Source organism: Desmodus rotundus, chromosome 3 (assembly GCF_022682495.2).
Source record: "Desmodus rotundus isolate HL8 chromosome 3, HLdesRot8A.1, whole genome shotgun sequence".
NCBI lineage: Eukaryota > Metazoa > Chordata > Mammalia > Chiroptera > Phyllostomidae > Desmodus > Desmodus rotundus.
Genome location: NC_071389.1, coordinates 95,181,680 through 95,199,395, shown reverse-complemented (window position 1 = coordinate 95,199,395; position 17,716 = coordinate 95,181,680). Strand labels below are relative to the sequence as shown.

Below are 17,716 nucleotides of genomic sequence, written 5' to 3'. Positions count from 1 at the left end.
AACTTCATTATTATAATAAGCCATAGGAGATGTCTGTTATCCAACTGAATTTCTGCTGTGTAAACTAATCAAATGGCTGTCAGTTTGTGTAAATCACTCTTGCTCCAGAAAGCAGTCCTTAGAGAACTCAGGAAAAAAATAATCCTGGGCCAAGAAAACTTTCCATAAACTCTTCTGACATTCACACACTTTTGAGGGGGAGCATATTTAATTAAGCTGCTATGGTCATTGTGAGGAATGTTAACCAGACCACTGAAATGTGTTTTGGTTATATATTAAAATAATACCTTTCTTAATTAAGGTATTTCAGATGTTTTTGTTTCACTATGTTCATATCAAAAATTCTTTCAATGTATCAGTGACAAAAATTAAGATAAAAAACTCCCAAAACTATATATAGCTAATGCATTGGGATGACAATTTCCCCTCTATCTGCCTTTCCCTCTGAAGCAGATATGTGTTGTCCTTGTTGTTGAAGGGCCACGCTTTCCCACAATTTTATTTAATTATATGGCTTTGTTATATTGCTGACAAAAAAAACATATCTGTGAAAACAAGGATGGGGTTCCTCAATGTCCAACTGTAGGAAGAATTAATGCCGGGTTTCCAATAGCTGATATTGACCTGCAAGAAATCCTTATAAATGACATAAGTGTGCATCCCCAGAAGCACCGGGTTACTGCTCTGCAACCTTTCCTTCTGGACTGGAAGGAGCCCTCTCCCACAGGAGTGTTGTCCTCTTTAGTGTGTGTAACTATGAAGGCCGTGGGGAGGACTGGCAGAGCAGAAGGTACAAGGTGGGAATGCTGGAGTTGGAACCATCTTGTCCAGGGCCACCCTGTAGCCTCATGACTGTGTTACTTGACAGTGACGTTGCTTTCTGCCTGGGTGATACTCCTAGTTGAGTAAGGAAATTCTGCAGGAAAACCAAGTGGCCCCTCAGAGGTGCTAATCTAGGGTTGGCTTGCTCTTGGACTGTTCAACATGGGTGCTCTGTGATTTTAGAAACGTGTCCTGATACAAAGAGCAGATCACTCAGTGGGGACTAGGAAGCACAGATGGTGAATGCAATGGTTTGGAAACACAAGCACCTCATAGGATATCCTAAAGATTTTTGCTGTTAAAATGAATACATCTGAGTGCTAATTCAGACAGTCATCATAAACTCTAGGCTCCTTAATGATGAATGCCCATACAGGTGACACACCAGATGTTATACTGTACCTCAGTGTCACTGTTTTGTGGTAGAAACCATTTCTTCATATTAGATGTATCACTGAAACTGACCCAGATAAGCAGTGTCCATGGCATAAGAAAAGCTTAACATTTTTCTTACACATACTCCTTTTTTCAGCTATTATTTTTCTTTTTTTGCATCTTTCTTGATCTATTTTTTCTTTGTAATTCCATTATTATATTCAAAACAGCAATAAATACTCAATGGCTTAGATAAAGAAGAATTCTTGTGGCCATCACTAAATTGCAGTTTAAAAGTCACAAGACTACATTTCCTAAAATACATTCTTCAAGTATTGTTTTGTGACTTACAGCACAACAGTAGTACCTTATTGCACATTGGTTCCCAAGAGTCCCTTTTCACGAGCTGGGGGTGGGGCAGTGCACAGCCCGCAGCCCCGGCAGGACCACCTTCCCTTTATGGCGCAAGTCAGCCCCGGCACCCGTGTTCAGGCGCTGCACCAGCAGCTTCTCGTAGAGCAGTGGATGGTATGCTCCCAGCGTGCAGGCTGCGTCGTAGTAGGGCTCATGGTAGTGGCAGAGCTCTGTCTGCCTGACGGATGGGATGTACTCATACACATGCACCTCACTGCACAAGGACATCATGACGAGGATTCCTGAGGTGAAGAGAAAAGTGGAACCTGATGAACTCCAAATGGGAAGGGAATGTTGGGATGGTGGTAGCGGGCAATGACAGTAGCAAAAAACCCTTGCTCTGCACTCTTATCTTTACAACTTCAGGGTCCCAACTTCCAGTAAGTGGGTGTACTGGTTCATGGGGCGTGGGGCACATTAAGATGTAATGCTAGCCTATGTACTTGTTCAGTTGATTACTGTGGGACAGAAAATAAAAGACACAGTTACTTAACTTAAAGACCTGCTATCTAGTGAGTGACAGATTTTCATCTGCCGAGTTAGAATATCACGTATCACGTTCTACACTCAGGTTCCATCTGATTTGCAATGGTAGAACTGCTTTGTTCCAAAAAAACATGTTAAAAAATTGATTATAAAATAATTGCCTGACTATAAATTAAATATAATATAGTTGTCTGAATGTAAAGAAATGGAGTTGTAAACATAGAGTTTTTAAGATTCATATTAACACAATTACTTTTCTCACTGGAGCTGTATTAAAGTTGCTTTAATTGCTTTATTTTAATGTTTCAAATAGATAGCTATAACATGTAATCATCATTGAGCAAATCTAGTTTGTGATCTAGGCTAACGGGCTTTCTTTTCCTAGCACCACCTTGTTAACACCCTTTAAACATTAAAAAAAATGTGCACATCCCTTTAATTAAAAAGGTATCCCTTGTTATGGAAAAACAAAGTCACGTAGTTAGTTCCTATTATAGGCAATATTTGTCTGCAGAGGATGATCATGTTTCTAATTAATTAACCCTGTTTGCATCATGAAAATCCCACAAGCAGAGAAAGTCCTGCATGAGGGATACCAAATGAGAATAGAAAGAGGGGGCCTAAGAGAGAGGATCCTGATTTTGCACAGGAGATCCAGAAAGCTTGCCCAGAGGAGGGGAGGCCTGACCCTAAAAGGGTAGCCTGAAAGACAAGGGGTGGAAGGGAAGCCGGAGAAAGGGAGCTGTTCCAGAGACAACAATGGTATCTTGGTTAGAATACTTTAGAAAATGTGACTGACAGCCATGATACAGGTACTGTGGCTGAGAGTAAAACATATTCCTAACAAAGAGAAGGTTATTCTGTTCAAATCCATGAAGTAAAGTTGTTCCCAAAAGCTAATGTCAAAACTCCCAGTTATTGGTCAGTTCCTCTCCATTCTACTGGCTTCCTCCTCTTCTTCCATGGCTGACTTATTGCCCAGCTACAGCCCCTTCCTTGAGCTCGCCAAATGTGATAGTGACTCAGGTGGGGCCCAGAGAGACCACCAAGGACACCGGTTTTGAAGTCACACCGAGAGTGGGTACCTGAGTATGCAGCACAGGCTAAAAAGAATTCCCTCGTTTTTTTAAAGTATATTTTATTGATTATGCTATTACAGTTTTCCCATTTTTTTTCTCCCTTTTATCCCCCCTTTGCCCTGCACTCACCTGCCCTCCAGCATTCCCCCACCCCCTTAGTTCATGTCCATGGGTTGTACATATAAGTTCTTTGGCTTTCTTGTTTCCTATACTGTTCTTAACCTCCCCCCATCTATTTTATGCCCACCAATTATACTTCTTATTCCCTATACCTTCCTCCCCTTTCCCCCCTCCCCATCTGCAATGATAACCATCCATATGATCGCCATTTCTCTGGTTCTGTTCCTGTTCTAGGTTTTTGCTTAGTTTTTGTTTTTTAGGTTTAGTTGTTGATAGTTATAAATTTGTTGTCATCCTACTGTTTATAGTTTTTGATCTATTTCTTAGATAAGTTCCCTTAACATTTCACATAATAAGGGCTAATAATGTACTCCTTTAACTTTACCTTATCTGGAAAACACTTTATTTGCCCTTCCATTCTAAATGATAGCTTTGCTGGATAGAGTAATCTTGGATGTAGGTCCTTGCCTTTCATGACTTGGAATACTTTCCAGCCCCCTTCCTGCCTGCAAGGTTTCTTTTGAGAAATCAGCTGATAAGCTAATGGGAACTACTTTGTGGGTAACTCTCTCCTTTCCTCTTGCTGCTTTTAAGATTCTCTCCTTATCTTTAATCTTGGGTAATGTAATTATGATGTGCCTTGGTATGTGCTTCCTTGGGTCCAACTTCTTTGGGACTCTCTGAGCTTCCTGGACTTCCTGAAAGTCTATTTCCTTCACCAAACTGGGGAAGTTCTCCTTCATTATTTTTTCCAATACATTTTCAATTTCTTGCTCTTCCTCTTCTCCTTCTAACACCCCTATGATTTGGATGGTAGAGTACTTAAAAGTTGTCCCATAGGTTCCTAAGCCTCTCATCCTTTTTTTTTTTGAATTCTTGTTTGTTCATTCTGTTCTGGTTGGATGATTATTTCTTCCTTTTGTTCCAAATCGTTGATTTGAGTCCTGGTTTCCTTCCTTTCACTTTTGGTTCCCTGCATATTTTGCTTTATTTCACTTTGGGTAGCCTTCGTTTCTTCCTTCATTATGCAACCAAGATCAGTAAGTTCTGTGAGCATCCTGATTACCAGTGTTTTGAACTCTGCATCAGATAGGTTGGCTATCTCCTCGTCACTTAGCTCTATTTCTGGAGTTTTGATCTGTTCTTTCATTTGGGCCATATTTCTTTGTCTAGGCATACCTGTTATGTTGTAAGGGGGCGGATCCTTAGGTATTTACCAGGGCATGGCAACCCTCTTTGCTGCGTTGTGGTGCTGTCTGTGGGGGAGGGGTCAGAGAGGGAACAATGTCACTGGCTTGCTCTGAGCTAGCCCTTCCATTCTAAATGATAGCTTTGCTGGAACTTTCCAATGAACTTTTCTGTGAGACTGGGAGTTTCTCTTGCCATCGCAACCCCTGCAGTAGTTTACAGCTAGAGGTTTTAGTCTTTAGTTTCCTGTTTAGCCAGCCCCACCTTGCCTGCTGGGTCCACCTCCTTGCCATGCTTCTTCTCTGCTTGGCTGCCCGTCTCCTATTTCTGACCCTCCTACTGGTCTGGATGAATGTTTCTTTAACTCCTTGGATGTGGAGTTTCATGCAGTTTGATTTTCTGGCACTTCTGGTTGTTTATTGTTTTTAAATTGGTTGTTATCCTTCTTTTGGTTGTGTGAGGAAGCAAAACATTTGTATCTAGGTCTTCATCTTGGCCAGAACTCCTCTAGGCTGCAGTTCCAAACAGCGCCCGTGAGTGTCTCAAACAGCTATAGCCCAGCCTCTAGCCCAGAACTCAGAAGAGCTGGCGCTTAATTCAAGTTCTTCAAACTTCTTGTAGTAATCGTTTGTATTGACTTCAAACTAGTAGAGCCAGGATAAAAGGGGCAACAGCAACTGCAGCAACCGAAGAACAAAACAGAAGGCAGAAATACCTCCTTCTGAGAAGCAATTACTGCTCTATGAACATTTTTTCTATTCCTCACAAAATCATCTATAAAGAATTGACACAGAGAATGAGAAAGCTAAGTGTCCAGGGAGAATTAAATTCTCCTTTTATTCCCGGTTACTTTAAACTGCAACAAACAAGAATCCCTGTGATGTGTACATTCACTCTCCATGAGGGGATCAGGATCTGTGTCTGTGGAGGGAGAATGGCTTCAGTGTTTCCTAAGAAGAGCTACGTAACAAGTTCTTGGTCATGGTCCAGCACTGACTGCTTCCCTCCCCTGTGTCTGGTGTGTACTTGTGCCAGTTCTGAAAAAGGAGGTCAAGGATCCTAGGATGGGGTCAAGTCCAGCACATTATGCACCAGTACATTATTACCATTTGCCTGAAGAGGCCTCAAGGGTGTTTGGCACAAAGGCATCTATCTCATAAACTAGCAGTGGAACTGTACTAAGATATAGTCCATGGGGATTGCAGTCAATTGTATATGAGCTGCTTTCTTTGAAACTCTGGTTCTTAAAGTGGATAGCCTTTAAAAGGTATTGTTATACTTAAGAAATATGTTAGTGAGTTTGTTGTTCCTCCTCCTAAAGCAGTTCTCAAACTTCAGCCTGAAATTAATGACTTGGGCAGCTTGTTAAAATGAAGATTCCTGGGACTTGTCCCCATTCCCAGAGATTTAGATCCCATTGGCTTATGTTGGTGTCCAGGAAACTGAATTTTTAACAAGCACTCCTAAACTATCTGTGGTGAAAGCCCGCTTAAGAAAATTTTAATCCATCACAGAGCAATGCTTTTGTAAAATACAAAACAATTAATTATTAGAGAAATTATCACATATTTGGATGACATTCTTTGTCAAATTTCTATAGAGATTTCTAAATACTTTCAATTTCTATACTGATCTCGTTGTAGACCAATAACAAGCATTCCTGGCCCAATGCTGGCCCACTGACCATGTTTGGAGGGCCATGCTGGCCTAATACACATACTCTTTGAAAAACTCTGCCGGAAGGGGTCACCAGGCTGCCTCAAAGTAGCTAGACATTCTATGTGATAGACAGCTAACACACCCAAGAACTCTGGGTGGTTTCCCTAGACATCCTTGATGTCTGTTATCTTGGTCTCAGAGGTCTATTAGATGCCTGAATCTGATCTTTTTTTAAGTTTTCCAGAGAAAATTTTTACTCTTCCTGCTAGTTAATTGCATTTAAAATCATGTATATGCTAAATATAGAATATAGCTATTGTTATAAGTCTAGGCAAAAAAGTTATGGTTTTTCTGTAAGTAAATAGGTACATTTGAGCAATTTCATAAATATTTTATATTTTAAAATAACTTCTAGAGCAGGGGTGTCCAACCCATAGACCACGGGCTGCATGTGGCCCAGGATGGCTATGAATGCAGACCAACACAAAATCGTAAATTTACTTAAAATATTATGAGATATTTTGTGTATGTGATTACATGTTGCAATGTATTTCCTGTGTGACCCAAAACAAGTCTTCTTCCAGTGTGGCCCATAGATGCCAAAAGGTTGGTCACCCCTGTTACAGCTTCAGAAATATAGGAACTTGTCAGTTACTTCATGATAGTCCAAAATGAAGGCCAACAGAGGGTAAGAAAGTGTGGCTTCTCATCTTGAGTTATCTGTATAATTCCTCCTGATTTCTGCCTATCTGAAACAGAATTAGCAACAATGGTTTCCCACATCATTTTGTGCTCTTATATGAATGTGTGGCTTCCTATAACCACAAGCCTTGGCCAAATATCCTAAAATTTAAGTAGTAGCAGAATCTGCTCTAAGTATTTAAATAGCAGTCAAATGATAGCAAAATTAGTATGGTAGTACCTTCAAAAAGAAAATCAATTTATAGCTCATTGGGTACATGTGAAAAATGAACAAGATTTATGGTACCAAAGGTAGAGAATTTATTTATTATTTTAAACTATTTTTCAGACAGCACAGTCATTTCTTTTAGTATATGCATACTCTACTTTTTAATTTATTCAGGCCATTATTACACATAAATTTGAGTTTAGATGCAGACTTTATCATATAATAAATACTAAAAATCATTCTTAAATGTGGATAAATCTATACATTAGTTTTCTTAAGAATTATTAACAGCGCTTGGAAATACATAAAATCTTCCAGATGAAATTTCTTCTCTGGCACAGTTCTGAGTATGTATATTAGGGTATGGGGGTGTGGGGAGTAAATACTGCAGGGAGGCAGGGATAGGACAGGATTAGGAAAGACCAGAGCCTTCAAGTACTGTTGGAGACCTCTTCAATTAAATCCAACATTTATTAAACTGGGCTAATGATCGGGAATTTAGAAAATATTTATTTTTTCTTCTTTTTTAATCCTCACCCAGGATATTTTTTTGATTTCTTATTGTGTGTGTGTGTGTGTGTGTATATATATATACATATATATATATATATATGTATATATATATATTTAGAGAGAGAGACATCAATTCTTTGCATCCTCTATGCACCCCAACTGGGGATCAAGCCCACAACTTGGTGTATAGGATGATGCTCCAATTGACTGAACCACCCAACCAGGGCTAGAAAATGTTTCTTTAATAAAAGCAATTAGGATCCAAGATGGTGGAAGAATGAGTGGAAGTCACACTAACATCTTCTCAGGACCAATATGGAATTACAACTAAATTGGAAAAATCATGCTGAATAAACAACTGAACAATAGTGAGAGAGAAGCCTTATAACCATGGACAGACAGAAGAAACAGCTTTCATACAATGTAACTGGCAGGGAGTGTGGTGGGAAGTGCTGGAGGGATATTTCAGCAGCTGGGGGGATCCCCTTGAGAAGTGTGGGGTCTAAACTTGAATCTGGGCTCCCCAGCCTATAGCACCAGTGCTGAAAAACTACACAGATAACATCCAGCTGCAAAAAGCAGCAGGGTTTCTCTCTGTCAGAGATGGATGGCTGGAGATGCAAAGAACCATTTAAAGGACCAAAACAAAATTTTCATATGCAGCCACTTACCCTGAGCTCCAACAAAGGGGGCCAGAGTGGACTAGAGATGCTTGAGGAGAGACTGGGGATGGTGGTTTTGGGGAAAGAACTGAGAGAGCAGCTGCCAGGACCCCAGTGCTGAGTCATCCCCCATACTGGAGGAGCCATCTTGCTCAGGCAGACCACTCCCTTCCGAGTGGCATCAGCCTGAAGGGAAGCAGTAGCTCCACCCCCGGAGATACTATGCCCCTCCCTGTAGAGTTTAAGCCTGACTGCAGAGTACAGAGTGACTAGATTAACAACTGAAGGACTCAGCCACAGACAGTAGATCCCTGGTAGTCTCAAACAGGTTGCCTAAGGCCAGACTGGGACACCATCTGACATCAACAGAGACAGATCCAGAAAGAAAAAAAACAGTGGTAAATTCTAGATGCTACTAGACAAAATCCACTGTGGTCTTCCCCATGATTGGCGATGTTTTGTTTCCTATATAGTTTTTTAACATTCATTTTTTGTCCTTCAAGTTTGTAAATATTAAGTCACTAGACTTTATATTATAGTTTACTTCACTTCTCATATTTTGCTCTTCCCTTCTCTTATCCTGTTTTACCTTCTTCTTTCCTCGTATCATTTTCATTTTAAATTTTCTTTTCTCTCTTGCTAGAACTTTCACACTCTTACTATTTCTCCCTGTCGAGCCTCTCAAAACCAATTTTCTTATCAATGGACATCTTACATTCTTTTTCCTGCTCTTAAAATACCTGTGTTCTTTCTCCACCTCCAGTAATTTTTGCTCGTTGCATTGTGGAGAGGGTAGCTGTGGTTGCATTTTTCAATTTTATCTCCAGATCTTCACCATTCTTGTATTTCAAATCTCAAATGTTGCTATTCCTCTCTCCTACTTCATTCAGCGTTCATTCTACCTGTTCTTTTTTTGTGTCATATTTTAACTTTTCACTGTCTTAATCTGTTTTTTTTTCTCTATATTTTTCTTTCATCTAGCTCTTTTGTTTTTTTGTCTCAAATTTTAATTTTTTCCTGTCTTAGCCTGGTTTTCATTCCTGACTCTTAGTATTTCCTCTCTCCCTATCATCTCAAATCACTTCCTTTTCCTCTAGACATCTTTTAAGTTTTTCTTTCTTTTTTCCCTCTTATTCCCACCCCACCTACATTAATGTTAATTCATTTGTTGTTGATAATGCTGTGGTGGATCTTTTTCTCCAATTCAATTCCTACTTTTTTAATTTACTTTTTTTTTTTATTCCCTCTCTCACATTATTTTTTTAAATTTTCTTTTTAAACCTAATACTATATGCTTCCCTTCTCTTACTCCATTCTGCCTTCTTAATTCCCTTCTTTATTTATGATATAACTTTTACTTTCTCTCTTTGCATTGCTCTGCTTCCCTACTCTTACTAGTGCTCCTCCTGTTACCCTCTCAAAATCATTTTTCTTTCAGTCGTCTCATATTTGCTGCTTCTTTCTTATAATACTCTTAATGTCTTTATATCCTTATTAATAATGATTCATTTGTTGTTGATAGTGGGACTGTGGGTGGGAGTTATTTTTGCAGATATGGGTTTGTTTCTTGGGCTGTGTGGTTTTGTTCTGTTTTCTCTGCACAACAGCATATAAGACATGGTGAGTGGAGTGACTCTCAGTCAGCCAGCTAGAGGGAAAGACCCAACAAAGAATGATGCAGCATCAAAACCCAATTACATTCCAGAGAGGCAACATAAAGAGCATAAAGGGCATCCTAAGGCTATCAAGTTCAGGAGATAAAGGAGATTACACCACTGAACTCCACAGGTTTCCTACCATAGAAGTTCACACCACAAAGACAGGGAGTCAAAGTATATCAATTTGAGAACAGAACAAACAGGAAGAGTCTCCCCTAAAATGGTGAGAGAAAGAAACAACACCCAATCAAAAGGAAAGGAGTAATACCTAGAAAGAGTGCTAAATAAAATAGAGTTAAGTAAACTATCAGACATTGAGTTCAAAACAATGGTTATAAGGATGCTTAATGAGCTCAGTGAGAATTAGAAAGAACTACAGGGAAGCTATAAGGAACTTACTGTGAACTACATCAGCATGAAAAGGAAATAAGAAATCATCGATAAGAGGTAGGAGGAAATGAAGAATACAATTTCTGAACTGAAGAACACAATATAAGGATTAAAAGCAGGCAGACAATCAAATCAACAAACTGGAGCACAAGGTAGAAAAAAATTCCTAGACAGAGGAAAAAAAGAATCAAAAATAACAAAGAGGGGTTAAAGGAGCTGCAGGACAACATGAAACTTGATAATATCTTTATTATAGGGATTCCAGAAGGAGAAAAGGATGAGAAAGGGATAGAAAACCTGTTTGAAAAAGTAATGATGGAAAATTTCCCTAACTTGATGAAAGAAAAAGTCTTGCAAGTCCAGGAAGCCCAGAACGTTTCAATCAAAATGAACTCAAAGAGGCCCACTTTAAGACACATCATAATTCAAATGGCAAACTTTACCCTGGCTGGTATGGCTCAGTGGTTGAGCACAAGCCTGTGGATCAAAGGGCAACTGGTTCTATTCCCAGTCTGGAGCACATGCCTGGGTTGCGGGCCAGGTCCCCAGTAGGGGGCACGTGAGAAGCAATGACACATTATGGTTTCTCTCCCTCTCTTTCTCTCTCCCTTTCCCTCTCTCCAAAAATAAATAAATGAAGTCTTTAAAAAAATGGAAAATTTCAAAGACAAAAAGAGAACTTAAGGGCAGCACAGGAGAAACAGATATTAATATACAAGGGAGCTCTAATAAGGCTAGCAGCTGATTTCTCAACAGAAACAGTAGAAACCAGAAGAGAATGGTAAGAAATATTCCAAGTAATGAAAAGCAAAGGCTTGCCAAAGGCTTGCAAAGCTCTCATTTAAAATGGAAGGCAAAATATAAAGTTTCTCTAACAAAAGAAGGCTAAAAGAATACATATCCACCAAACCAAATTTCAAGGCATGCTAAAGGGACTGCTTTAAGAAGATGAAGAAAACGAGTGAGAGAGAACACAGGTACAAAGGGGAAAAATGGCAGTGAATACCTATTAATAATAACCTTAAATGTTATTATTAAATGCTCCAATCAAAAGACATAGGTTAGTTGAATGGATAAGAAAACCTGCCCCCCACACATGCTGCCTACAAGAGACCCATCTCAGAACAAAGGACCTACACAGACTGAAAGTGAAGGGTTGGAAGAAAATTTTCCAAGAAAATGGACAGGAAATAAAAGCTGGGGTTGCAATACTTATATGAGACAAAATGGATTTCAAATCAAAGGCCATAAAAACAGACACAGAAGGACCCTTAATAATACTCAAGGGTAGAATCCATCAAGAATATATAAACATTATAAACATATATGCACCAAACATAGGAGCACCCAAATATATAAGGAAATCTTGAAGGACTAAAGAAAGATATAGATAGCAACACACTTATAGTAGGAGATTTTAACACCCCACTGTCAACAATGGACAGATCTTCCAAAGAAAGAAGCAACAAGGATATTGTGGCACTGATGGATGCACTATATCAAATGGACTTAATTGATGTACAGAACCTTTTACCTCAAATAAGCAAAATACACATTGTTTTTCAAATGCATGTGGAACATTTTCAAAAATAGACCACATGATAGGACACAAAACAAGCCTCAACAAATTCAAGACAAATGAAATCACATCAAGCATTTTCTCAGACCACAGTGGCTTGAAAGTAGAAACCAACCTAAAGGAAAAAACTCAACACCAGTTAAGTTCATGGAGACTGAATAACATGTTATTAAACGATGAGTGAGTGGGTTAACAATGAGACCAAGGAAATAAACAAAAAGGTTGTGGAAACAAATGAAAATGAACACACAACAGCCCTAAACTTATGGAACTCAGTGAAGGCAGTCCTGAGAGGGAAACTCACAGCAATACAGGCCTACCAAAAAAGATAGAAAACTTTCATATAAACAACCTAACTGTATGTTGGGAACTGCCCTGCCTGGTTTCAGAGACTGTAACCCCCAATGGCTAAGGCTGAGTGAGAGACCTTGGGACCCTAAGCCACTAAGGAGATAAAGCTTATCTCCCTGGCAGGTGCACCACCTCTGCCCACTTTTCTTCACCCTGCCTGGCCCCAGTGCATGACTGGTTAGCCAATGATGGGTAGGATTCCTCAAGGGAGGGACGACCTAAGACAGGCACAGTCATAAGGGGGCCCTCAGGGAAGGACTTGGGGGGCTATAGAGAAAGGGGGTGATGGACCCTTGCCCCTCAGCTTTGACATGGCCTGAGTTCTCACTCTGTCTGCAAGAAGTCTCCTAATCTCTTGGCTGCCTTACTTCCCCTGCTTGACCTAAGCCTGAAAGATGCTGGAGGTGGGTGTGGCCCTGTGCTGGAAAGGGTGGGTTCCCCGGGGCGATCAGGCCTGAGAAAGAATGCATAAAATCCTGTGAAACTTGCCTTGCTAATACCCTCAATTTAAATAAGGGTCCAAGCATGAAATGAGTTTGTTTCCCCAAAGTTTTATGGTCCTTTAGCTATCTAACCCTGACTCAAAATAAGCCCTCAGAGTTCTTTGAATGTAATCTATTTTATTATTACTGCCTGATAATGGTTGATGAGCTTTACGTATACGCCCTGTATTCCTATGCAAATTAAGCCAGTAAAAGCCTGTCAAGGCAAGGGTTGGGGTGCTCTCCTCTAGCAAGAGTGGCCAAGGTGCTCCCAGGCACCCTCCCCTTGAGAGAGTGACTGTGCCATCCCTTTTCCTCCACAGGACTCGATAGTTCATGTGAATTTGTCTTGTCTCAGCCACAATGCCATGGACACTGCTTGCTGATGACTGCATCAACCCTACATCTACAAAAAATGGAGGAACAAAAACAAAGCCCACAGTGAGTAGAAGGAAGGAAATAATCAAGATCAGAGTAGAAATAAATGACATAGAGACTAAAAGAACAATTCAAAGGATCAATAAATCCAGGAGCTGGTATTTTCAAAAGATAAATGAAATAGACAAGTGAATCAGAAGTGAAGAGGAGAAATTACAATTGATACCACAGAAACACAAAGGATTATAAGAAATTACTATGAACAACTATATGCCAAGAGATTTGAAAAGTGGGATGAAATGGACAAATTTCTAGAAACATATAGTCTTCCAAACCTGAAGGAAGAAGAAGCAGAAAGTCTGAACAGACCAATAACAGCTAGTGATATTGAAGCAGTAATCAAAAAACTCCCAGCATACAAAAGCCGGGGACTGGACTATTTAACAGGAGAATTTCACAAGACATTTAAGGAAGAGCTAACCCCTATTCTTCTCAAACTATTCCAAAAAAATCCAAGAAAAAGAAAGACTACCAAACTCTTTTTATGAAGCCAGCATCTTCTTAATCCCAAAATGAGATAAAGGCAGAAGAAAGAAACAAAACTACAGTCCAATATCGCTGATGAAGATAGACGCTAAAATCCTGAAAAAAAATACTGACAAACTGCATCCAGCTATACATTAAAAAGATCGTACAACATGATCAAGTGGGATTCATTCCAGGGATACAAGGATGGCACAATATTTCTAAATCAATAAACATAATATGAAAAAGCATTTGATAAGGTACAGCACCTGTTTATGATTAAAAAACACTCAGCAAAGTGGGAGTAGAGGGAGCACACCTCAATATAATAAAGGCCATACATGAGAAACCTCCAAACAACATCATACTCAACGGGCTTTCCCCCAAAGACGAGGTACAAGACAAGGGTGACGACTTTCACTACTTCTCTTCAACATAGTATTAGAAGTTCTAGCCACAGAAAAGAAAAAGAAATAAAAGACATCCAAATTGCAAAGAAGGAAGTAAAACTGTCATTGTTTGCAGATGACAGATGGTGTACATAGAAAACCCTATAGACTCCATTAAAAAACTACTCCACCTAGTAAGTGAATTGGGCAAAATGGCAGGATACAAAGTCAATATTCAGAAATCAAAGGCATTTTTGATACCAACAATGAAATATCAGAAACAGAAATTAGGAAAAAAATCTTGTTTATTATAGAAAGAAGAAAAATAAAGTACCTGGGAATAAACCTAACCAAGGAGGTAAAAGACCTGTACTCAGAAACCTTCTAGAAAACTACAGAACAGTGAAGAAAGAAATTAAGGAAGACACAAATAAAGGGAAGCATATACCATGTTCATGGACTGGAATAATTAACATCATTAAAATGTCCATACTACCCAAAGCAATTTATAGATTCAATGCAATCACTATTAAAATACCAATGACATATTTCACAGATATCAAACAAATATTTCAAAAATATATATGGAACCATAAGCAACTGTGGATAGCTTCAGCAATTTTGAGGAAGAAGAACAAATAAACAAATGGTACTGCATCAAATTAAAAAGCTCTGCACAGCTAAAGAAAACATCAGTAAAATGAAAAGGGAACAAACCATACGGGAAAGCATATTTGCCAATGATACCATGGACAAGGGTTTGATTTCTAAAATATAGAAAAAACTCATACGACTCCACACGAGGAAGACAGACAATACAGTTAAAAAATGGGCAAAGGATCTGAAGAGACACTTCTCCAAGGAGGACATACAGAGTTCCTAGAGACATATGAAAAGATGCTCAGCATCACTAGCCATCAGAGATATGCAAATTAAAACCACAATGAGAAACCACTTCACACCAGTCAGAATGGCCAACATAAACAAATCAACAAACAATAAGTGCTGGTGAGGCTGTAGAGAAAAGGGAACCCTAGTGCACTGTTGGTGGGAATGCAGACTGGTGCAGCCACTGTAGAAAACAGTGTGGAATTTCCTCAAAAAACTAAAAATAGAACTGCCTTTTGACCTGGAAATTTCACTGCTGGGATTATGTTCTAAGAATTCTGAAACACTAATTCAAAAGAACCTATGTACCTCAATGTTCTTAGCAGCATTATTTACAATAGCTGAGTGTTAGAAACAGCCTAAGTGCCCATCAGTAAATGAGTAGATCAAAAAACTGTAGTACATTTACACGGTGGAATACTATGCAGCAGAAAGAAAAAAGGAACTCTTACCTTTTGTGACAGCATGGATAGAACTGGAGAGTATTATGCTATGTGAAATAAGCCAGGTGGCAAAAGACAAATACCATATGATCTCACCTATATGTGGAATCTCATCAACAAAGCATACAAGGGAGCAAAATAGAACAATAGTCTTGGAAATAAAGAACAAACTTCACAGTGACCAGAAGGGAGTGGTATGGGGCTACCAGGGGAAAGATGGGGAAGGGTCAAGTCAAGGAACATGTAAAAAGGACCCATGGACAAGGACAGTGGTGGGGAGGATTGAATGTGGGAGGGGATGTGAGCAGGGCAGGGGAGAGCAATGGGGGAAAAATGGGGACAACTGTAAACAACAGTAGAAATAAAAATTTTTAAAAAGAACAATGTTGGAGAGAAAATGGGGGATGCAATAATATGCTCTTTCTGTAAAGACCACTCTACATTTAGAAAATTTAAACATTTAATTTAAAATTTAATTTAAACATCTCCTAATGTTTAAATTAAAAAGAAACAATTAACAAATTATACTAAAGAATTAACCTTTAAATTTAAAAACAGAGGCTAAGCATATAAGGTAAAATTCTTAGGGTGACTTGAAGGAAGTATGTTAAATATTGTACTGAGAAAAATGTTTGGGTTTAAATAGCCTCTCTGCTGAAGTGCTATGGTGCTGAGCCCTGACACTCACAAATGGTACAACTACCAACAACACATGGTTTTCAGATGGTCTCTGAAATACCACCAATAGGGTCCCATGTTGGGAGTCCCCAACCAACCCTAGGATTTATGATTGGGTGTGATGACTATATAAGCACATAATCATACTCAGCTATGATTTATTATGGCAAAAGTATACAAGGCAATATCAGCAAAGGAAAAGTCACGTGGGGAGAAAAGTTCAGGGGAACCAGGAGCAAGCTTCCAGAATCCCCACGGGTTTACTTAATTACCGCAGGAACACATGTGAAATGCTGCCAACCAAGAAAGCTTCTTAGAGACTCAGTACTCAAGATTTTCACTGGGAGCTGGTCACATAGGCAGTCTTTGTCTGGCATAAACCAAATCCAGACTCCCATAAGGAAAGCAGGTGCTCAGTATAAGCCACATTGCTTAAATAAACAGTCTAGACACAGTGAACCACTCTTATCTGATCAGTTACCGGAGTGGAAACCCTTCCCATGTCCAAGTTCCCAGATGTCAACCTTGGAAGCAGGCCTTCCTAAGCATCAGCAGGCAGGCCTATCATGTCAGGTTTTTCTGCACAGATACCATATATGTATAAATTCAAAATATCATGTTACTTTGTAATAATTTCCCCATGCTAGATCAACATGGGGAATTCACATCTGGTTATGCTAATATGTTAATACTATTTTTTTCATTTCTTCTCTTATAACTAACTGCTCAGGATTCCTCCCAAAATAAGAATACAAATCACCTAATGCTGTGCTATTCAGTAAATAATTTTTTCAAAACTACTTAAAGAAATTTTATGTGAAATAATTTTGTTTATTGGCTGCCAAAAAGAAACTGCTTTCATCAATAATAAAATTTTACTGCTTTTATGTGGAGCTGTAGTTTTTGACGGGCAGATTAATATTTAGACACCTTTTCATGTACTTTTACAAACCAGTCAAATGGGCAGATGGCCAGTTTTTCATAATAATTAAACATAATTCAATTAATGTTATATTTCTTTGGCCAGATTTTACAAATGAGTCCATACTAGGGATTCATTTAAGGGAAAAAAAAAGTATAAATTTTTCCAGGCAATTATGACTCAAGAGGCATTCATGTGCCAAACTGCATGTTTTAAAATATTGTATAATGCAGTATAATTATCAAACCATTTTAAAAGCATTTCAACCGGTCTTAATAAAATGTCACATTATATAACTCAGCATAACAAGCAGTATATATACTTATTTGCTCCACAATGTGGATAAAAAGCAAGCTTCATCCCATGTTCTGATTATCACAAATTCAGAATGAATGAGGTTCCTTCTACAAAACTCTACTTTGCATGTATCGATGTATTTGATGTGTTTTCAGAGTCTAGTATAGTTTAATAATTTAGCCTTGGAGTTCCGGCCAAGATGGAGGCGTAGATAGACACATGCTCCTCCTTGCACAACCAAAAGAAGGACAACAACAATTTAAAAACAAAAAATAACCAGAACTGACAGAAAATCGAACCACACGGAAGTCCAACAACCAAGGAAATATAGAAGAAACATTCATCCAGACCAGCAGGAGGGACGGAGACAGGCAGCTGGGGCGGAGGGGACTCATGGCAACGGGGCCGGACCCAGAGACATGGCAGATTGTGGAACGAACAGGGCAGGCAGCGTGACCACCAGCAGACCCTATGGCCCCACATTCGCACACAGATAAACCAGGTGGAA

General features: G+C 39.1%; 1 protein-coding gene across 1 annotated transcript in view; it reads right to left on the bottom strand.

Moving 5' to 3' along the window:
* Positions 1-1,139: 1,139 nt before the first annotated feature.
* Positions 1,140-17,716, bottom strand: part of ST6GAL2 (ST6 beta-galactoside alpha-2,6-sialyltransferase 2) — an 87,118-nt gene continuing 70,541 nt past the window's right edge. Inside the window, exon 6 of the mRNA XM_053920817.1 lies at positions 1,140-1,853. Coding sequence (XP_053776792.1) covers positions 1,597-1,853 — 257 coding nt within the window. The 3' untranslated portion in view covers positions 1,140-1,596. The remainder of the gene's footprint in view (positions 1,854-17,716) is intronic.